We start from the raw sequence: 23,671 nt of genomic DNA, 5'->3' as shown, positions 1-23,671 counted from the left end.
AGTAGAATGAAGGTACGCATTTAAATCAAAGGAGATCAAGATGATCATTTTGGATTGCCGCAAAGGAGCAGATTTGCAGTGTTTTTGTGTGGTGGACCTGAATATTTTAACACAGGCTTGTATCCCCATGTTTGTTAGTGAAACAAGATTGTTTTTAAATTTGCCAAGGTACCAGAAATCTTGTACACCATGTTTTATTTTTAAACAAACCTTTTACGAGTTTTTGGAGTTGAACTGAAATTTGACAGTTATTTATACTGATGGGTCTAAGCAGGGCCATACCATCAGCTGTGCAGTAGTTTTTCTTGATGAGTCCTTAGAATTAGACTTCCAGACGAATGGCAATGGAGCGGATAAGATCCAACTAACAAAATAACTTCATCTACTCTGATTCCCCAAGTGCGCTCGACAGCATTCAGCCATTGTAACCAGCAGACATAGCTGCACAAATCTAACAAGACACTTTACCTGCTGCAATGACAAGGAGAGAAAGTATATCTATGCTGGTTACTGGGCCACACGGAAATACTGGAAAATGAGCAAGTTGAGATGTCAGCAAGGAATGCATGCAATGAAAGCAATGTACTGCTGTATTCTGTCCCCTTGTGTGCTGGTACCGTGTTGTGAAAGAAAGCTACATGTATGTGGGAGGATGCATGGCTGGAGGAACAGAATAATGCATGAAGGCAGCTGAAGCCTACAGTTTTGCATGGCAAACATAGCTCGTCAGATTGACTGAAAGAAGTGGCTTTAACATGACTGAGAATGGAGCACTGTCCTCTGACCCACAGGTACCTCTTCCAGTGGGAGGTGCCTGTGGCACTTACTCAAATAGAGTATTATGAAAAGGATAGATTGCTACTCACCATATAGCGAAGAAGTCGAGTCGCAGACAGGCACAACAAGGACACTACTAAACATGTAAGCTTTCGGCCAGAGGACCTTCTTCTTCTGAAAAAGACAACGTACACACAGATTCACGCAAACACAGATGACACACACATGACCACTGTCTCCAGCTGCTGGGGCCAATTATGTTTTATATTCTGCCAAGAGAGCAGCAGTTTTTCTTGAGAAGAATTTGTTCATTGTTGTAAATAACGATGAGATGAGTATGGAAAAGGCTTTATGACTTTTTTTTTTGTGGGGCTCCTACCCAGACTATTGGGTAGTTTAATTTAATGCGTCTCAGAGTGGTTTGTGCATCCATTGTTAGCCAGTAATCAAACCAGCCATGGTTATCTTAATCAATTTTACAATTCTGATGGTGTTCATTTCTCTTTTTAATATATATTGTTACGCTAAGTCTCAAGTTTTTATTCTAGCATTTTTAACACCCTTGTCTGTAGCTGTTGTACGTCATTTTATGTTCTCACAGTGGCTGGATATTTCTCTGGTCTGTGAGTGGTAGTCAGCAACATCTACTGGGGAGTAACTTTCAGCATTTCCTTCAACTAATCTTTGTTTCGTCATCTACTTTATCATGTCTTTATTGTAGTTTCATGTACGCATGAGGAAAAGGCATGACCTTGACCACACATACACTCCCACGCACAAATTTTTGCTGTCCATCTTATTGTGTTGAAAAGCATTAATTGTGTCTAAGTTATTGCCAACAGTCTTTCAGGTGTCTGATGTGTGCCTGTGGTTCATCATCCAAGAAAATTGCATACAAGGAGAAACTAATTTCACTAAGCTTTTAATTTGTTTGTGCAAGGATGCTGATAACAATGCCATTGAGTGCCCTGAACGGCAATGCCATCCTCATCATTTGTAAACCCCCCCCCCCCCCCCCCCCCTCTCCCGTTCCACACCACTCTACTGCACGCTCCCTCCTCCATGTTAATAAGAGGACTTCTACTGTTCTAATGCCATTGGCATTCATCAAGTCTCCAGTCTTGTTATTTGTCCTAAAACATGTCATCTTTTGTATTTTGTGTCACTGACACCAGTGTGTTATGACCGTATATTTCACTGTGATGTCGATGGGGCATATTTCAAGAATGACAAGGAGAACTTCTGCTGGTAAAGGTTTCTGTCAGTCTCAGGTGAATTCCTCACTGTAGGGCAGTTCAGTTTTGTACCAAATTTAGCAACTGTGCTCAAGAGCTTGCTGCAAAGTTCAAAGTGCCCATCGGACTTGAATTGTAGTGAAGTACTACAGCCATCGAGGTTAAGTTGCAGCTGCCAGTGGAAGTGGTGATAATTTTATGCATCTTTTTGTAGACTGTATGTATTTGTGCCAAAAAGTTCCTTCCATCAGTAAGGAATACTCTTTAGTGAATGCCAACAATGCAGAGTGATTGGACTGTCATGTAACCATATATTTTTTTTTTTTTTTTTTTTTTTTTTTTTTTTTTTTTTTTTTTTTTTTGCCGTTATTTTTAATTTAGTACTTCCGCACCATTGCTGCATCTGTCAAAGAATGTGGTTTGCATTTTCTTCAAGCTTGTGGCTGAAATTCTCAGACAGCAGCTCTAAGATGTCATCAGCATGCTCTACCATTCAGTCCAAATTATCAGACCACCCAAAGGTATCACAAGCAGACTTTGATAATATTACTTATTACCTTTGCTGCCCAGTCAGCCATTTGACTGTGTGGCCCATACTATAGTTGCCTAAAATAATACCAAAACTATTTTGGGACCTGGGGGCCTCTTCGGCAAACAAAAATTGTGAGCTACCATTCATTATTGAACATAAACGCATAGTCCAATTTAAGTGTGATCATCACTGTTGCTTCTTGCTATGCAAATGGAAGTAAGGCAACATTGTTTTTACTCTGTTGTGGTAATAATGTCGTGATTGATGGTTATTGTCTGAGTCCTAGCTGTCATTTGGCAAAACAGTGTGTAGTAAATGTCTGGCCAAGCTCTCTTACTGCATATCATTATCCCACCTGTCTTGTGAAGGGTGGGCTGTATGGTGGGGATCTTGATGTCATTAGTAAGAAACCTGGGTCACATTTCATTTGTTCATGCACAGTACTTATTCTTGGTTGTTTTTAGTATTAGTTGAAGGTGCAAGGATAAGTCCAGTGCTCTGTGCATTTCATCCCTTTGTAGTGAGTGCTGGTAATACCTGCATTTGTTTCATACATTAAAAAAATGTCAATTCTGTACTCTTGATTGTCAAGTATTGCCTTTGGGATGTTCCTGTAGTACGCTTACTAGGAATGTGTACCCTGATGTTTATGTTTTGTGACCTGTGGTCTAGGTCAGAAGAAGCATTTCGTAATGAGGACATCCAAGTTTGCCAGTTTGCACCCTTCCAACAGCAGTATCTCAACGATGTGATAGAAATTGGAAGTTTCCCTGCCCTGCCCCCATGCGTTAAAGACATGGTTGCTGATGATTATCTGCTGTTTAATGTTCCATGGTGTCAAATTTGTTAGTGGCTCCTGATTTGCTTGGATAATATCTATATTAGAATCCTCACTAGCTCTATTTGCTAAAGTGTTACTCTATCCTTGTTACTTGACAGCAATGAGATCTAATTCATGAATGTTTTATTAAGAACACAACATGCCATGGAATGGACCTCAAGAAAACCTGTGTATAACAGTTGGGTGGTCATCATATTCTGGTATCACATTCTCTGTGTAATTTATTCTTTGGTCTTGTCTCTTCAGCATCCAGCACTTACTGTAAAATAGGACTACATTTATTTTATATTCTTATGAGCCAAAGACAAGGTACAATGCTATACGCTTCAGTTAAATGTTTATAATTAATTTGCCATTTTTTCCTCCAGTTTACATCTCTTATTAACTACTTCACACACAATTAATTCATACATATGAAACATAGCACAGGAGCACAAGGCAATTCAGTCTTACTGTTTCAAAGACACTTGCATTTTTGATTGACTATTTTAATTGAATTGATGCTTACCAAATTTTTCCAGTCGAACAGAATAGATAATTTGTAACAATATCATGAAAAGAATAGTTGCTACTATCGAAGATGCTGAGTCACAGATAGGCACAACAAAATGTCTGTCAGAAAGTGAACTTTGAGCCAACAAGACATTCTATGGAAATACTCAACATACATACAGACACTCACACAAATGCAGCTCACACACACTTGACCACAGTCTCTGGTTGCTGAGTGAGTTGCATTTGTGTGTGTGTGTGTGTGTGTGTGTGTTGTCTATTTCCGATGAAGGTGGCTGAAAGCTCACTTTCTGTCAGTCTTTTTGTTGTGCGTATCCGCGACTCAGCATCCCCGCTGTATGGCAAGAAGCATCCTTTTCATCATATTGTTACATTCCATCTTGGATTTTCCAGAATAGATAATTTCTATGAACCAGACAGCAGGAGATTATGAGGTACATAAAAACTGATGGATTTATTGACTGAAATTTCTGTGCATTGTGGAAAAATAAAATAATTCGCAGTTCTTAATTCCAGTGCTTCCGCTATAAGTTGTAGGGATAAGCAGTTTACTTGACCTTGTCGTTGCAGATGCATATATATGCTAGTATCCTGTTACTTCTGTGGATGTAAGAAAGAATTGTTACGTTTGAAGCTGTAGTTAGTTTGGAATTTTGTATTTATATCTAAATCAAATGGTCATACTAACTCAGATTGTATATTTCAGGCAGGTCACTTCAAAGTGCTCTTCAGCTGTGCAAAACGTGTTGGTATTCTGAAACCAAATGTCCGTGTTGACCATGTGGGTTTTGGGCTCGTCCTTGGAGAAGATAAAAAGAAATTCAAGACACGTTCTGGTGAAACAGTACGGCTTGTAGAACTACTTGATGAAGGTATACATATTGTTCTGAATGTGTTAGTACATTATAATTTCTAATATTATTTTTGAAATTTTGTATTAGTTTTTGCTGAGGAATACACTAGGACTGTGAAGGTTCAACTAATTCCATACATAATATATAAATAAATAGGTTGTCTTCTAATCCTCTTTGCATGTTTGTTCATTAACATATGCCTTCTTTAAATTAAATGTAAGACTGTGCATTTTATGCTATTATTACTATAGTTTATGTGCAAAAAACATAGACATTTTAAGGCTATTAATCAGTATTACGTGCCTCAAATATAATGCATAAAAGGAATTAATACGTGCCAGCAGAAAATCAGAAAATAATTTGTTATATTTTTTCTAAAGGTCTTCGCCGCTCTTTGGAAAAACTGAAAGAGAAGCAACGGGATCAGGTACTTACACAGGAGGAATTAGTTCAGGCCCAGGAAGCCGTAGCATATGGTTGCATAAAATACGCTGACTTGTCACACAATCGAAATCATGACTACGTATTTTCATTTGACAAGATGTTAGAGGATCGTGGCAATACTGCTGTGTATTTGCTATATGCTCTGACTCGAATTCGATCAATAGCACGTACTGCTGGACTTCAGTCATCAAAAGTACGTGAAGCTGTTGGAACTGTACCTGTTTCGATCACTCATGAACGTGAATGGAAGCTTGCAAAGGTAAGTAGAAAATCTATCCTGCAGCCGTATGAAATTATTTTCACTGAGCTGCCTTTGTACACGTAAAAACTTTATTTGATACAAGACTTCGTATTAAAGTATGAGTGTGAACTCCAACTGTTTATGAGGGATGTTAGTTGAGTATTCACTTGTAAGGCACGTATGATCTATGGCAGGAGCTTCAGAAAACACATAAATAGCTACATGAAAATTCTGTCTTGGCGTGCCGCCCAAAAACCATTAGCGGGCTGCTATTTGCCCACATCTGGTCGGTGGTATCTTATCATTGAGCAGTTTGATAGGAATATTTTAATATTTATTATTTCCCTTTGTATAGAAAAGATGAAGTGTAGTGTACTGAAAATATGAACCCCAGGAGCTAATGAATTACTGTTGTATTTAGGTTTACGATAACCCATCTGTCAAGTTTATAAGGTTTTAATACATTGTAATATGTCACTGTCTGTCTAAAAATCAAAGTCTATTGGAGGCATTTGGTGTTGCTAATCATTTTGTTCAGATTGCAAGTGATTCTTCCAACAGTGCTTAATGTTATTAGATTGCAATTTTTTTAGTTCTTTCAGTAAAAAATCCATTCAAATGCACTTAACAACTAAACCATGTTGTGATAGACTGGTAGATTAATTTTGCCACTGAAAATTTTTGATATTTGCCGGCCAGAGTGGCCATGCGGTTCTAGGCGCTACAGTCTGGAGCCGAGCGACTGCTACGGTCGAAGGTTCGAATCCTGCTTCGGGCATGGATGTGTGTGATGTCCTTAGGTTAGTTAGGTTTAATTAGTTCTAAGTTCTAGGCGACTGATGACCTCAGAAGTTAAGTCGCATAGTGCTCAGAGCCATTTGAACCATTTTTTTTTTTTATATTTATTTTTTCAATGAGATATGCCAAGTAATCACACTATTACAAATAAACTTTCTCGAAGAGTACAGTGTTAACTGAAGCAGTCTGTGCACTGTAGGAAGAGAACCAATAGACCCGCCACAGTCAGACCACAAAACAAGTAGGTATATGACACAGTAATTAAAGTGAAATCATTTTTAATGTGATAAAGAACCAATATAATGATGCGAGCAAAAATAAAAGTTTGAAAGTAAACAAGATAATACTTGTATTTAGACACTTCATTGGCGAATACTGTGTAGATGTAGGACTCGTAATAAGTACATTGCCTTTTGTTAAATTAGATTGCAACAGAATAGTGAAAATTACAGTAAAATCAAAAATACTTACTTCAAGACAAGCTTTAGATTAAATTATGAATAGATATTTTAAAAAGAAGTGTAGAATGTTGATTTTTGTTAATGTTGATTTTATTTTTGTTCTTACCCTAGCTATAATCAGGATCATGTAAACTGGAATTAAGCAGGAAGTGAAAGAAGAACTACATTGAAAATTCCTAAATGAACACTATATTTAGTTTGGTGCAATCTTCCTTGGGTTAATCTATTGACAACTTGACTTGCAAATGTAATACTATGGATAGTTGACAGGCACATATACAAGGTTAAAATCTTTGCCAAGCTTTTGGATACTGTGCTCCCCAGAGCGTGTTACGTGACTGCATCAGCCTGGATACTGCCACTCCTCACTTCATCATATGCATTTGTACAGATACTTTTGAAATCTCGACACAATTGTCGCACCCTCCTTTACTCATTACTGTAAGCCTATAAACTAGGTTTAGCTCCTTACGAATTTGATCAGCTTTACATTCTTTTGCACGCACAACTCAGAATTACAGCAGATATTTCCCAACTGGACGAACATCAATTTCCATAGCCATTGTAGTTTGCTGTCACTCAGCAAACACTTACTGAATCAAAATGACAACTTCTGTGGCTTTGCAAACAATCAAAAGATGGTGCTGCATTCGTGCCACTTTGAGCAGCCAACATTGAAATACAAACAGAGAACACGTACCTTGTAGCTCTCTCTTTCTTTCTTTCCATGGGAACAGGCCTTCCTCTGTCTGTAGGTGTCACTGGATATAGGTGAGGAGGGGCACATAGTCAGCACACCGCTCTCCTGGCTGTTGTGTTTTTTTGTGATGAGAGCCGCTACTTCTCAATCAGATAGCACCTCAGTTAGCCTCACAAGGGCTGAGTGCACCTGGCCTGCTAGCAGTGCTTGGCAGACCTGGATGGTGACCCATCCAAGTGCTAGTCAAGCTGTAACAGTGCTTAATGTCAGTTATCTGAAGTGGAACTGGTGTTATCACTGTGCCAAGTCCATTGACACTTTTTAAATACACGTCATATATTAAAGTAAATACTAACCTAGGCATTTGTCACTCCTCATTATCATCAGATGGAAATTTTGGCTTTGAGTTTGTATGATAGTATTAAAGTTATCCAAATTATTACTTGAGTTATTTTTCTACTCATCATAAGATTTCAAAATATAGTCACATTTTGTAATTTCTTTGTAAGTACTTATTTTATATCTTTTCATAAGGTATGTGATAGGCATGTTTACCTGTTATGCTTAATTATTGTGTAATTTTCACCTTAAAAAACCTGAAACCTAGTAAGCATAATTAATCTAAAAGTGTCTCCACTGTACGTACATTTTTATTGCTGTTGTTAATTATGAAATTACTTCAGAAATATGTTACGAATATTTATTTCTCTGTTACAGGTGCTGCTTCGTCTGCCTGAGACTTTAGAAAAAATAACAAAAGATCTCTGTCTCCATCATTTATGTGAATATCTCTACGAAATTAGCTGCACTTTTACTGATTTTTACGATGCTTGCTACTGTGTGGAAAAAGATTCTACAGGTAAGCATAAAATTCTTTTAATAGTAGTTTGTCTGTTCAGAATTTTGAGTAGGTTTCCATTTTTTTTTTTTTTTTTTTACCGTTATCTTTTGTGAGTATGATTTTTTTTTTACAAACATTGCAAAACACAGAGTTAACTGAATTATTATTTTGCCTTTTTCTGTCCTGAGAGTGCTGTGAATTGTGAGAAATAGTGAACATTTGCAGTATAGTTAGTACAGAAAGAGCAAAATAATAATTGATGTCAACCCAAATAAATGTGTAGTAGAATTAAACTGGTATTATACGTATTACTGTCAGACTTATAATTGGTGTAAAAATCACCAGCAAACTTATTTCCTCCTAATTAATCACTTACTGCAAAAAAGCATGGCTAATGGTAAGTGGTGTGAAATTGTCACAAGCACTGCAGAAAATGCATTGTTAGATGTAAGTGTGAATGTGGTCATGCTGAGCTAAATTTCTTTATTTACTATACATGAATTTTTATGGAATGAAATGAGCTGCTTTTGCATTGGGGAAGGAAGACTGAATGAGGCAACTCAAAACTTACTTTTGTGTATTACTTACTTTTGTGTATTACAAATGGATGACATCTGTGGAATTTTTGAAACCTGTGCGATATACAGAAACACATTGTAGACACAGAATGCTACTCCACCAGTTACGGACAGGCAGGAAAAATTGGAAAGCCAGTGGAAGTTGGAGGAACTTGAAGACTGAAGTTTCAGTCATTAAAAACATTATTTGTTGAAGGAGGTGAACAAAATGGTTTCAAAAAGTTAATGTGTGTTTAGTCCCTGAAGACCACACAGTGTTGAGTGATCCCCAAGTCGTCATCTGCCATGTGGCATCATTTGGAGACTGTATACAGGAACATGAGGCCTCACCTCTCTTTCAGACCTTCAAGCCATTGTTTGTCATTGTGATAGTTCCTCAGGTGACCTCATAAGGCTAAGTGCATCCTATTCCAGTTCTCTTACCAAGAGAAAAATCGCAGCAGTACTGGGAATTGAACCCATGTCCTCATAGCAGTCAGACGTTGTGATTGCCGAGCTAACAAGAAGTGAATTATTAGAGCACTCTGAGAATTGTAATGACTGTAGTAAAGGCACAGTTCATGCTGTATGTGTGATGATGATGATGATGATGATGATGATCATGACATGAATGGGTGGATTAGGAATGGGGGGGACAGAACAGAGAAAGGCGAGACTGGGGAAGAAGGGTTGGATTCAAGTTTCTTGATGTTTCAGTTTTGGGGCAGGTTGGAGATGGGTTTTGGACAGGAGCTAGGGAGTATTATGGTGTAGTGATGTGTTTCAGTCGCAACTCCAATATATGACAACATAGTCTTTAGATGCGGCTTTCCTGAATAAATGCTTTACTTCACAAGAGCTCTTGCCACATCAGATTTGTAAGTATTGAGCTGTGATTAACTTCCTCTGTTGTTATTATTAGGAGATTTCATTGGCTGTTAGGTACTTTAGTTGGCTGATTTATGTCATGTAGACATTATGAAGTCACGGAATTTCCGTATGCTACAGGCATCCTCTCACGGGGCATGAAAATTTTTGTGTATAAGGAGCTGATGATCCCACATTGTGTAATTCAACATTCAACTACATTCAGAGTATGAAAGGAAGAATATACCATGTCAGGTTTTTGCCTCGTGGAGAGTAACATGGCGAGTGACATGCAGCATACATCACAAGCAAAGCTTGTATCGAGTCACATGGAGTTGAACGCCGTATTTGGTGGTTTTTATATTATAATGCACTTGCTTGCTTGTTCCGTTCCATCAAACATAATCGTATGTTAAACAATGGAAACTCCAGGTAGGAATATCAACAATGTAGGACAATATAGATTACTACTTACCGTAAAGAAGACACATTAAGTTGCAGACAGACACAATTAAAAGGCACTTACGTAAAGCTTTCAGCTACAGCCCTCATCAGCAAAAGAGAAAAATATACCATCATACACACAAGTGAGCACTGCTCATGCACACATGACCGCCACCTCCAGTATCTCAGGCCGGAATGCCAATTTGTTCATGAGGCTGTTTGCAGGGTGTACACGACCCGGGAGATCTGGGAAAAACCCGGGAATTTTTCATTGTTTTAGTTTTCAGTTAAAAATTTTGTAATTTTGACTGGTAAGAACTGATACTCTAACAAAGACTTTTACTTTAGCCCACTATTGCAGAATAATATTGCAGCAGTAAAACATAAACAAGGGAAAGAAAACCAAAATAAACTTAAGTTGCAAAGGAAATGTGCCTTTTCCGACAACAAACGACATTGCACACACAAGTGCCTGCCAACATCAAAATGTGTCAAAGGCTTTAGGGCAAAGACTATGCAATACTTCATAACAACAAACTGCTTCCGATGACAGTGAGGTCACAACGGTTTGCATTAGGTTCATTTGAGCAGTTGCCAGTGGGCTCATGCGCACGCGCAGTTGATTCGCATATGAGCAGAACCTGCTTCCGCTTATGGCTATTTGAAGTACGGCTGTTAGCTGTATTAGCAGTAGCAACAAGCAATCGGACACAGCCGGAAAAATTCTTCTGGCAAGTCCAAGCTGCCAAATTCGGGCATGCACAGAGCAGTCTAAGTAGCAGTGGAGAGGACGCTAGTCTCCATGTGACCTGTGTTTAGGTTTAGTGATTCTGCTGTTTCTTCTTCGTTTACAACTCTCACGTCAAATGAAAACAAAACGAATTTATGTGGCCGAGAGCTAGCAAGTGAATTAAAATAGTCATATAATTACAAAAGACTGAAATGTTATTAGTTTTAGTTTCCTGGTTTTATTTTAATTCCAGGTTTTGGCAGTCAAGCATTAATTGCCTTTCAGAATACTGAAGTTATTTATGTCGATTTGCTAAAGAAATTTGGCCTTTATTAATCTTTTCTGCAGATGCAGTCAATTTATTTGAAACGAAGCATTTTATTCCACAGTACTGGCTAGTGTCAACTGTTAACTGAATTACAAGTGCCCGTTTTTATCTCCTGGCACATATGGCATTATGCCATAATAAAGAACCAAGCATTAGATACTGGTACTCCCAAGATAATTTGCAGCCCAAAAACCACACTGAAAAGCTTAACATCAGGTTGGGGCCTATTTCTTTGTGAATTTGGACATACAAATGCGCACTTTCTGCCAAATTATGCATTTTAGTCTGGCTTATGAAATTCTGGTGCTCTTGGAGTACCCTCTGATGCTCTGTTTCATTTAAGACGTAATGTAAGCTCTGTTAACACTTTACAGGTACGAACATGTGGGCTTCCTATGTCATTGTAGCTGCGCACGCGCAGTAATGCCATTTTCTGGTGCTCTCTGACAACTGCTGAAATGAATCTAACAGGTCATGGGAAAATACTGTGAATGGTGGTTGAAAAGCGTTACTTTCAAAGTAAATTTCATTTTACGCAAGATGAATTATGTTATGTGTGTGAATGTGCTTTGAATTTCTTAAATCACAGAGCATTTGATTCTCATTTAAAGCTTAACACCGTGATGACCAACCACTTAGCAGAATTTCATGCCTAGACATTTCTGTATTATTTTAAAATTTACTGGCACATTTGTGTGATGTATTAAAGTGTAACATGTGTAAAAAAAGACCAATATTATATGTGAAAGCTTTTCTTGTAGCTACACAATGCGTATTAATTTAAACCATTAACTTTTCATATTTATATGTTCACACTACTGAACAGTGATGTTGGTTGCTGTTGGCTGACTACATCACGTGTCGCATGCTCTGAAGATCTATCATTGGCTGGCGAGATCATGTTACGTCAGCTATGATTAGCTTACTAAAGTGCATAGCAGTCCTGATTTCAATGCTTCAGGAACTAATGTGCTGTGTTCGGTGGAATTCAAATATATACTTTCGTAAAACTAAAATATGCAGCGTACATGCTGCTGCTCATGAAACATATTTCCAAAATGAGTCTTTTTTTTGGGGGGGGGTTCATACTCTGAAGTGCCAGGGAGTTCTATGTCAGTGTATAAAACCTTAACCATTCAAAGGGTTGCTAAGTTTTGTGGTTCCAAGAGAAAGTATTCTGTCACCTAACCCGGAAAAAGTGTATTTTTAACTGGTACATCTGAGAAAATCCAGAAATTCTTTTTTCCCTTGTCCACGTATACACCCTGTGTTTGGTTACAATAGATGTTTCAAAATCACAATATTTTATTTGGTGGTATCATCCAACCCATATGAAAGCAATTTTAAATAAGCTGATATATAAAGCTAAAACAGGGAGTCTGAGATCAGATATCTGGAAAATATATTCTGGAAGAACTACCATAGGTAACAAAAAGCACAAAGATAATCATCAGAAAGTGTTCAGCCCACAGCATTCCCTCCTTTCTTCAGAGCTGCGGGGGTGGTCTGAAAAGTTCTCAGAATGGAATAGAAAAAAAGTCCTTACATCATTGAAACTTTTTTTTATTTTTCAATGTAGTCTCCTTGTAGATTAATGCATTTGGTCCAACGATATTCCAGTGCTTTGATCCCATCTCGGAAATGAGTTTCTTCTAGGCCTGGAAAAGAATTGTCAACTCCGGCTATCAGTTCTTCATCCACCAAGAAAAATTTTCAGTTTTGGGAAGAGATGGAATTCTGACAGAGCCATATCAGGTGAATAAGACGGGTGTGGCAACAATTGATACCTTAGTTCGTTTAATTTTGTCATGGCAACAGCACATGCATGCGAGTGCGCATTATCTTGATGGAAGATTACTTTCTTCCTTGCTAAACCTGACATTTTTTCTTGTATCTTTTGTTGCTGTTTGCCTAGGAGGTTAGCATAGTATTCTCCAGTAATTTTTTTCCCAGTGGGGAGTTAATCTACAAACAGAATCCCCTTTGCATCCCAGAACACTGATGCCATGACCTTTTCCACCAAAATTGTCTTTGCTGTCTTTGGTGGTGGAGAATCAGCATGTTTCCACTGCTTTGACTGTTGTTTTGTCTCTGGGGTATAGTAGCTCACCCAAGTTTCATATGTCGTCACAAACTGGAGCAAAAAATCTTGTTTGTTTCTCCTAAAACAGGCCAACCATTGTTCCGATATGTCCGTTCTCATGTGTTTTTGATCCAGTGTCAAGAACCGCAGCACCCGTCTTGCAGATAAATTTTTCATTTCTAATTCTTCTGTTAAAATGTGATATACCCTTTCAGATGACATCTGGCAGGTGTGTGCAATTTCACGCACTTTCAATCGGCGATCCTCCATTACCATTTTGTGCACTTTTGCAATGATTTCTGGAATAATGACACATCTTGGCCGACCACTTCCTGGCTCATCATCTAAGCTCTCCTGACCAATTTGAAATTCATTTGTCTGCTTGGCAACAGTTGAATATGAAGGAGCAGATTACCAGTGTATTCTGGAAATCGGCATTAATGTCCTTTGCTTTCATACCTTTCGTTACGAAGTATGGAATTCATAAAAAATCTCATGAACGTAGTACCTTTTTTATCCTGTGTGGTGTGGCTAGAAATTGTTTATCGTCACTTGCTCCAGTGGGCACACCGAACCACAGGAAACCAAACACATGTTCCTATAGGTCCGCAGTAAACTGAGTTCGCAATGTGAACAAAGCACTGTCAAGTCATCGGGATGTAGCGAAGTCAGCATAGGTTTACAACAGTTACAAATCAGTAACCACTCGAGGCCGGAAACAAACCAACAAGAAGTCCTGAGCATTGGGATCGACTTTTTGAAACCGTCTGTACAGTGATGTGGCTTAAGACTCAAGGTGTCATACCCTGCAGCCACTCACTCTGGTGCGCCATTGTGAGTTTTTGATGAAGAAATATTTTGGAATTTTATGTGACGCTCATTACCTTTAAGAAAGTACTGATGTGTAGGTTGGTTCTGTGGCATAATAGAGAAGATATGGGCCTCATATGCAGAAGGGTGTGGGTTTGAATCTCATTTGGTGCTTAACTTTTATTTTATTTATTAATCTTTATCGAAATGATTTTGATCATTATTTTTATTAAGATATTCAATGTAATTTTTGGTTGTATTCCTTTGTCGCATCACCTTACTCGCAGTATGAACTTTTTTATTTGTTCCCATTTTTTTCCTTGCATCATTCTTTTTCCTCTCAGAATTTTTGTGAATGTGAATTTAATTATATTTATTTATTCACTGTAATATTAAAATATTTGAAAATGCTGATCTGCTGCTTAAAAAGCAAAAGACAAAATAATCTATTTTTGTTGGCTGTGCAATGGTGTCAGAAATATATTTTTCGGTACAAGATGTTCTTTTTTTTATTTGGTGGTAATTGTCTTACAAACATTGAAAACAAAAATTCTTATTGCACTACGGGCAAAATAATGCAGATGAAGATCTAAACGAAAGTAATATGAAATTCAAGCAAAATGAGTAATAGAAATAATGACTTCACTAACACGGACGAAAAAGTAGGAGGATAAAAGGAAATAAATTAAATCAAAATTAATACATAAAATTAATTGAAATAGTGTGAACGAAGTTTTCAAGAGGAAAAAGAATGATACTGAAGGGGGGGGGGGGGGGGGAAGAAAAAAAAAAAAGCAATTGAAAAAAGGTGATACGACAATTAAAATGATGTGACAAAAGAGTAGTTAAAAATTACATTTAAACCAATTATTGAATAAAAATAATGGTCAAAGTCAACAAGTGCCCACCAGGCTGAGTGGCTGCAGGGTGTGCTACCTGTTATCTTAGCCTACATTACTGCATAGACATTTTCCAAAAGTTGATCCGATCTCTGGACCTCTCCTTGTAAGTCAGCAAGGAATGATCATGCCGCAAGCCTGGGCCACAGGCTCAGTGGCAAACAGTCGCCTCCTGGTGGTGCCATATGGCATGCAGCTGCTGTTTGCAGCCTTAGCGACTTTGATATGTTCACGTCTGCACTAGGCAGAAAATCCACTTTTGGGTACAAAACTTCTGAAGAGAGGGCGAAACCGGAATCCCTGCCAATGGCTTGAGCTGCACGTCCTCCACAGCCAGAGTGAGTGGGAGATGGCACCATCTGGATGGATTGTGGCCCAGTAATGTTCTGTGGGGAGTAATGTCCTCTGGGGCATAACTTATGTGATGCGGGTGGTGCCAATGGTTCAGCCTCCATTGGCACCTCACCCCGAAAACTTGCACAATCCCACGATCATTCGGAGTGGACGGCTCCGGCAGTAGGGACAGCAGCTGTGCAAAGTGTGCTGGGAAGGAGGAGAACCTCCATTGGCTCCGTTGCTTGTTAGCCTCTACTTCCCTATGATGCCTTGCAGTGGGTGGAGGGTAGAGGTTGAAAGAGCAGGCCCTGAGATTAGTACAGTTCTGTGACTACAGTTTTGTGACGAGTCTAGTGATGCTGCCCCATCTATGCCTGAGGAGGATTCCGGGCTGGCAAGTCATGCTGTGGGTGGAGGTGATTGGTGTGACAGACCAACTGCTGCTTGCTGACAGCCACCTCGAACATCTGTTGCCACCTATTGTCAACTGTGACACCTAGGGTCAACTTGAGGTTTCAGCTGAATGTGCGAGCCCACACGTAAGAGCCAGTGGGGTGCAGGGGAGCAGAGTTTGTGCCACCAGATGAGGTAAAACACGGTATGTGTTCGGCACCTGTGCAAAATCTCAGCTAGGCTACATCCATTGACAGGGTTGGCCCGGTATGTGGCCAGAAAGCTGGTGCGTGTATCTCTTAAGTTTGCTAGTGTCAAGATTTTTTTCATCTGTGACTTTAATGTCCTGACCAACTACTCAGTTTCCAAATCGGATGCCGGATGAACAGGGTGGTGGTCAGGTGCTCAACACCATTACATATATAAAATCCAGTAAAACTGTAAAATGTGGGATGTTGTTGTAAACAAATGTAACTGAGGCCCCTTCTTTAGCAAAGATAGTAGATGAGGCTTGGGCTGTGGCCCCAGAGGATGTTTCAGACATCTGCACTACATACAAAAAATTTGAAAGGGCTTCAGTGCCAACAATCACACCAGTCCCTGGAAAAGGCAAAATCCAAGTCTGCTCTTTGCCATGGGTGGTAAGGGTGTTAAAATGCTGTGCTGGGGCTGACTGGTTTTGCACATGGTCGTAGCAGTTGCGAACGGTATGTTCTGCACCATTGCTTTTGTTTAGCACATTCCCCAGTACGCAGTGCGTATGATTTGCAATATGTGGGGGCAGAGCACAGGAGGGACAAGCACCAACTTGAGCCTAGCTGCAAAGACATGCATTTGGTGACCATAGTATTCATTCAGCAAACTGCAAACTTCATACTACTAGGGTCCGAGACTGGGCATAATTCTTGTACCATTTTGTAGTATTTACTGGTATATGACAGTAACAGTGCAAAACAGTGTTCAGGGTCATCAGTTTGACTTACCTTTCAGTTCAGTTCAAAATGCTGTAAGACTTTCCAGCTCTTTGTTGCCTTGTTGAAGGAAGTGAATAGTAGAGGGGGGGAGGCATGGAAACAGCAGCTGCCATCTGTTGTTGATTCTGGAGAAACTAGAAGAGCATATGTGCTGTTCCCATTGCTGTAGCTGCAACTGCTGCTGCCACAACTTAAACACAGGACCCATGATTCACTAATTGAAAATGCATGATGAAAAAGTTCCTCGCCGCCAGTTAGCTATCCTGCATAGCGTGGGTAGAAACTGTTTATCGTCATTTGCTTCGGTGAGCACACTGAACCATAGGGAAATGAACACATGCTCCTTTAAGTCCGCAGCAGAGTGAGTGCGTGAAGTGAACAAAGCACTAACAAGTCGGGGGGGGGGGGGGGGGCAAAGTCTGTGTAGCAATACAGTGTTCCAAATTGGTAACTACTTTAGACTGGAGACAAACTAAGTGAATCTGACTGTGCAGTGGCACAATATAAACAGTTATAAAGTACAGCAAGGAATGAGCAACGTCACGAGCCCGGGTTACAGTCTCAGTGGCAAACAGTCACCACTTGGTGCCACCAAGTGCCATGCATATCTCTGCAGTAGCTCCCCTTACAACAGCGGCACGCACCTGCTACTCGCAGTCGTAGCCCTTCTGACATGTCCATGTCCATGTTAGGTGGGGAATCTGAATCACAGTCAGATACAGAAGTACCTGCTAGTCAGTAAATAAGAATGATTTCAGAATGCTGCACAGAACATTGATGCCATATTAAATATCATGATTTCCACAAATCTACTGCTGCAGAAAACAGCATCACAGTCAAACATACCATTATGTTTTCTGGAAAGAAAATATTATCCCATGCATCTACCTACTTGGATTATGTCATTAAGAAACCACTTTGATCAGAATGTGTAACAACTACTTTAACGGAGACAGTGGCTACATACTCTTCTCATAGACATTGACATAGCCTCTGGTTTCATGTGGAAGTTCTGTGACTTCGTGACTGGCATAATTACACCAACTAATGTACTTAATGGCCTACTGAAATTTCCTAATGATGACGGCAGAGGAAGTTGTCAAAAGCTAGAAGTTGATAAATGTGACTTGACAAAAACTGTGTGAAGCATTTATTCGTCTCCCATGTGTGTGATAGGGAGAAGCTGGTGTTTGAAGAGACGGTGGGTATTCAGGTGGCACAGGTTGTGAAGCAGCCATTGAGAACTAACATTTTGTTTTACATACCATATCCCACCATTAGGTGGTCAACTCTACTCTTGCCCACAGTTTGGCAGTGGCCATTCACACACATAGACATCCGGTTGATGGTCAAGACCACAAAAAATGTGGAAAAACTGCAGCATAGCTTACAAATGACATGATTGGTGTCTCAGATAAGATAGAATAGGCCTGTGATGGGATGGGAGTAGAATCTCCTGGATGGGTTTATCAGACAGGTCATGCACCTGGTTCTTCCACAGGGTTTGTGCTATGACCCATGTGTAAAGGTGTTGAGAGTGGGCATGGCTTAATTATGGGTAGCATATCGGGTACCTTGTGTGGGTTGTGGAATTGGTATCACTGGAGGAGGAACGGTAAAGCTTGTGAGTTGTGTATTAATTTCTCTGCACGATGATGAATAGTTGAAGCCCCAGCAAAGGATATGGTTCATTTATTTCAGTCTAGGAGTAAATTGAGTGATGAAGAGGACATTACTTTGCAGCTGATTCTTTGGTGTTGTCAAAAGATTAGAGAGTATGAGGATATGATGCAGCGAATTTTTATGCAGACTAGGTTTGGAGGATAGTCGTGTCCGTGATGGCCTTTGTAAGGCTTTCAGCATACTGGGCAAGGGGTTTCGTGTCATTGCAGTTGCACGATCCTTGGGTGGTCAGGCTATATGAGAGTAATTTTTTGGCGTGGAAGGGATGACAGCTGTCGCAATGCAAGTAAATGGGTGTGGTATGGACAGCAGTATGGAGGGAGACATCAGAGAGGTTGAGTTCAACATCCAGGAAAGTAGCAGATTGGACTGAGCAGGAGAAGGTGAAATGGATCAGAAAGAAATTATTGAGGCTGTGGATGAATGAGAGCCCAGCATCCAATCTATGCAAAATCTTATGTCTTCCATACACCACACCAAATTGTAACCCCTTGCCATATGGGTCATACCCTTGACCCCTGTGGTAGACCTGGAGACAGGACTTGTCTAATGCACCCACCCAACACAAACTAGTCTATCACATAATGGAATTATCCTATCTTATAACAAACAGGGGCACCTACGGAAGCAGTCATGTTTTATACCAGCTCTGCTACAGTTTTTGCACAGCATTTTATGTGGGTGTGACCACCAACGAGCTGTCTACCCAAATAAATCGTCACTGCCAAACTTTGACTAATAGCAGGGTCAGCCATCTAGTGGCAGAACACACTGCTTTACAACCCGTGCTACCTGGATTCCATTCCCCAACACCAGCTTCTCTGAATTACATAGATGGGAGTTGTCCTTGCATCAAATCCTTTGGTCCTGTAATCTTCCTAGCTTCAATCTTTGCTAGCCCCCTGCTCCACACCCGTCCTTTGACCCTAACTTCACTCATCTTGCACCTCACACACTCTTTTCCCCAAAGTCTTGGTCCTTTTTCTGTCTCTCCTCTGTGTAATCATCATCTTGTATCACACGAGAATTACTTATACCGGTGCCCTTGCCACATTCTGTCCCATGCAGTTGCTGCCTTTCTGTACTCCTGCATTCCACTCCTGTGCATGTGCTACTTTTCCCTCCCAGCTGGCAGCTATTCTTCTCTGACCCTCCCTCTCTCCTCCTCCTTTCTCTCCTCGCCCACTTCATCCAACACAACCCTTTCTCAGGCTATAGTAAAAATTTAAAAAATAAGTTGGCGGAGGAGCAAGGAACTAATAAGAAAAGGAATAATGTGAAATGACAAACCAGGGAATGAAGAGAAGTATGTGAGAGATAGGAGGATTGGGGTGTGTAGGAGAAATTATTATAAACAGGGGATGATGATAATTGTGCAAGAAAAAGTTAAACTGCCAAAACAGTGAAATAAATTTAAAACTCCCAGGTTCTGTTTTGAAATATAATACATGCAGTGGACATTGCCAGTATAGCACGTCTGTTAGAGTTACTGAGATAGTGGTAAATGGCATGTTCACTCTGTTTGAAAATGGTAGGGGTTAAAATACACGGGGCGGGCAAAAATATGGAAACACTAAACACATTAGCAGCATAACATGGTGTTGGATTATATTTGGCATTCAGAACGGCTTCCAATTGTCATGGAATGGATAAATACAAGTCCTGAATGGTTTTCAAGGGAACCTTAAACCATTCCTCCTGTAAAACAGTGGCCATTTAAGGTAGCGATAGCAGTCACACGCCCATCTCTCCAAAGTAGACCATGAGGGCTCAGTAATATTGAGGTCTGGTAACTGTGGTGGCCAGGGAAGATGTGACAGATCATCCTTGTGCTCTTAGAACCAGTCCTGGACAACGCGAGCTGTGTTAAAAGAGTCCCTGTCATTGTGGAATACAGCATCGCTACTGGGGAACAAACATTGCACCATGGGATGGACCTGATAGACAAAATGGTCACATAATCCTTGGCAGTAATGCGACCTTGCAAAGTAACCATGGGGCCCATGGAATACCACGATTGGCGGCCCGAATCACCACCAAACACCTGTTATATTTCAGTCTTGGGGCGTAAACTCACAGAGGGGGACCATACAAATTTCCACTGACTGAATTTATTTGTATTGACAGTGTGTGCCGCACACAACCACGACTTCAAGTGGGAAGTTGCAGCCTTCAACCAGTTTCATGAAAATTGAATTAGAAACTTTTAGGCATGCTTGCTTACAGTACTGCTTAGGGGCGCAGTGAGTCGCAGTGAAGAGAGTAAGCACTTAGTTTCATAAGCGTGCAGTCTCTGGGTCCTCACCATCGGTACTTTTTTTATTTCTGTGTAATTATAACAACAGTTGTTTTAAGACTGTGCAAATTATAAAAATTTAATAACACCCATATTATTATTATTGCAGCTACATTTGTGACAAGTATAATGAGTAACCTATGAAGTACTGAACAAATCAGGATGATACTAATTGTAGGATAATGGAAAACAGTAATTATTGTGACATACAGCATGTCTAATGAATGCCGAATTTTTCCATGGGCATAGGTTTTCAATGTTTATATTCCAAAACAACTTTAATTTTTCCATGGGCATGGGTTTTTCAATGTTTATATTGCAAAACAAACTTGGTTAAACTCATGAACATTTCTCAGTTGTCCCACAGTTTTGCACCATATCACACATATTGTAGCATGTCATCGAATACTGATGCAGATTTCTTCAAAAGTTAGAAGTGACAGCGAGATTTGATCCAGAGCTTGCACATAAGAAATTAAGTGTTTATATGCTCGGCTGTGGACACCATGGTTACTAAGTGATCCTATGAAGTCTGTAAGCAGGCCTAAAATTTTCTATCTCAATAGCATAGAAAATGGTTGGAAGTTGTGTCCTCATGTTTACATAGTTGAAATTCTATTTATGCTCTGACACACCCTGTCACTATGAATCAAATCAGTGAGGGGAAACTCGTATGGTCCCCTTTTCAGCTAGTTGTTGGCTACTATGTGAAGTAAGACTCATCTGACCAAATGACTTTCTTCCATTGATGGGCATTTGCATCACTGATGAGCATTTTGAAATTCCAGCTCGCCCTGCCTTCTCCTGCGTATGGAGCTCCCTTTGTGTTGTTTTGGTGCTGACAGGGTTCACAAGTGCGACAATCCAGTTCTACAGTGATTTTGCAGCTGTTGTCCTTTTATTTTTCATCACATTGTCTTCAATGACCATCTGCCACGATCACTCATCACATGTGTGCCAGTGTTGTGACTTAGTGGATGTTTTCCTTTTTCCTGTTATGTGGTGTACACACGATACAGTGTCTCTCGAAATACCAAACACTTCACCTACTGTGGCTACGGAAGCACCCACCAGGCAAGCACCAACAATTTCCCCACATTTGGAGTCACTGAGCTCCAACATAGTGCCGTCACAACTACACAGAACACTGTTCTGACTACAACTGACATTGCAATTTAATGAGGACCTTGCACAGGTACCATTTGTGGTCAGATACAACAGCACAGCCTGTGGGCTTGGCTAGCATTTGCATTTATCTTCAACTACGCATTTCTCATGGTGTTTCCATATTTTTGTCCCACTCCTGTATATGTGAGCAGATCATAAGCTTGGAAGCTGCCAGCAACTGTAAATTACACAGTGAGAGAAAAAAGGAATTCCCAGCTCCAAAAGAGTAATTATTGCCGTCAAACATTTCTATCTTGTGAGTGGGACTGACAGAGATAACACATTACAGTAGAAGTGATACTGGTTAAAAGTAAAATTCACCAGCTTGTGAAAACTGTTCCAAGGTGTTGCTTGGCAAATCAGTGCCAGACTGCTGACATGAGTTCTTGGAAGCTAGTGAGCATTATTGTAAATGATGGTACAAACATGCTATCCTTTATGAAATTCATAAAGAAGAAATGTTACAGATTGTGGTTTTTGTTTATTGTGTTATGTACTGCTTTGGCTGTCTTGTTTTTCATTTTGCCAATAGCGGCTGTCTTACAGTTGTTTTTAACTATTGTCAGTAGGCATGTGTAAGTTGGACTTTGCATTTATTCATGTATTTCCCAAAGTGAGTTTTGCATGTACTTAAATTTCCATTGCTTGAGTTCATAGAACACACAAATTTTGTACAGTAGATCTCAAAGTTAAGCCACACATTCAAAAAGATTCAGCAAACAATCAGCAAATAAATTTAATAATAGTGTATGCTTCAATAAGTTTCACAGAAAACTGACCACTATATGTACTGCATTTTATCACATAATACCGCCCTTTTTTCCTTGAAAAAATTTCTTGAAAACACTAGGGAGAGAATTAAGTGAGTAGTAGAGTGATGCTTCTAGGAATTCAGAAAGGAAGGGATACACTGTATTAGGTAGGTAAAAGTTTTATTTACAGTAATTGTGAAAAAAGTGGTACCTACCAGTATTTATTTTAATTAACACAAAAGAACTGGATTCGTACCGTGGTTTCATTATGTCTACAATGAAAAGCAGCAATGAGTTGTTTAATTGTTTCTTTTCTCTCACTATTCTGTGGCCTCGCTTTCATCGCTATCATCACTATTTTTAGGCTCAGATAACATATTATCTTCTTCATTTTCACTGTTCCACTGTCAATGACACAAGAAATCCTAGTTTTTTAAAAACTCTTCTTAACAATATCGACACTTATTTTCCCCCTTGCACTGATTAACCACTTGCACATCATCGGTATTGCTGGCTTCCTTATCTTGCCTCCTGGAGTCATGTGATGAGTTCTCTCTGCCGTCCATCCTGAATACAGGTGTCTCAAAGATGTTCTTTGAAAGGCTTGTTGACACTGACATCTCAAGATTGAAGAATGGGCGTTAAATCTCCAGGGATGATGACAGGATGGGGCTTCATCTGTTTCATTTTCTCCTTTACAGCTTCCAGAAGGTGATTCTGGAAGCTGTCTTGGACAAGAAGGGGCTTCCTTTGTAATAATAGCCCTGGTCATCTTTCCTAGACTTTCTCCAATCAATCCACCATCAAATCTGCTATCATTCAGCTCTTTTCCTGAACTAGTAAGTGAATGCCATGTGTGGTAGTCTCCTTTGGTAATGTCTTCGTTTTAAAAATGGTGTGCTGTGGAAGTTTATTGCTCTCTCCTGCAATGCAAAGGATCACTGTGCATTTTAATAATCTCTGCTCCAGTTGTCTTCACGAGGACACTTTTTGAGCCAGTTGGAGCAACAGTGGTGTTATGCAACGCGTTAAACACTGGTGTCTGGTCAGTGTTACCAACCTGGAAGAGGAAATAGTCGTATTGCTGTTGCAGTTGTACTATGTAACAGTGGTAC

At 39.8% G+C, this 23,671-nt stretch overlaps 1 protein-coding gene across 2 annotated transcripts in view; it reads left to right on the top strand.

The window, feature by feature from the left end:
* Positions 1-23,671, top strand: part of LOC124612663 (arginine--tRNA ligase, cytoplasmic) — a 126,729-nt gene that overhangs the window by 101,524 nt on the left and 1,534 nt on the right. For both annotated transcript variants that reach the window (XM_047140985.1, XM_047140986.1), the window contains exons 10-12: positions 4,605-4,770; positions 5,133-5,455; positions 8,114-8,255. In XM_047140985.1, the coding sequence (XP_046996941.1) occupies positions 4,605-4,770; positions 5,133-5,455; positions 8,114-8,255 (631 nt within the window). The remainder of the gene's footprint in view (positions 1-4,604; positions 4,771-5,132; positions 5,456-8,113; positions 8,256-23,671) is intronic.

The sequence above is a fragment of the Schistocerca americana genome, chromosome 4, assembly GCF_021461395.2.
Source record: "Schistocerca americana isolate TAMUIC-IGC-003095 chromosome 4, iqSchAmer2.1, whole genome shotgun sequence".
In the NCBI taxonomy this organism is placed as follows: domain Eukaryota; kingdom Metazoa; phylum Arthropoda; class Insecta; order Orthoptera; family Acrididae; genus Schistocerca; species Schistocerca americana.
The sequence above is the reverse complement of the archived record's forward strand: the minus strand, read 5'-3'. Positions and strand labels throughout refer to the sequence as shown.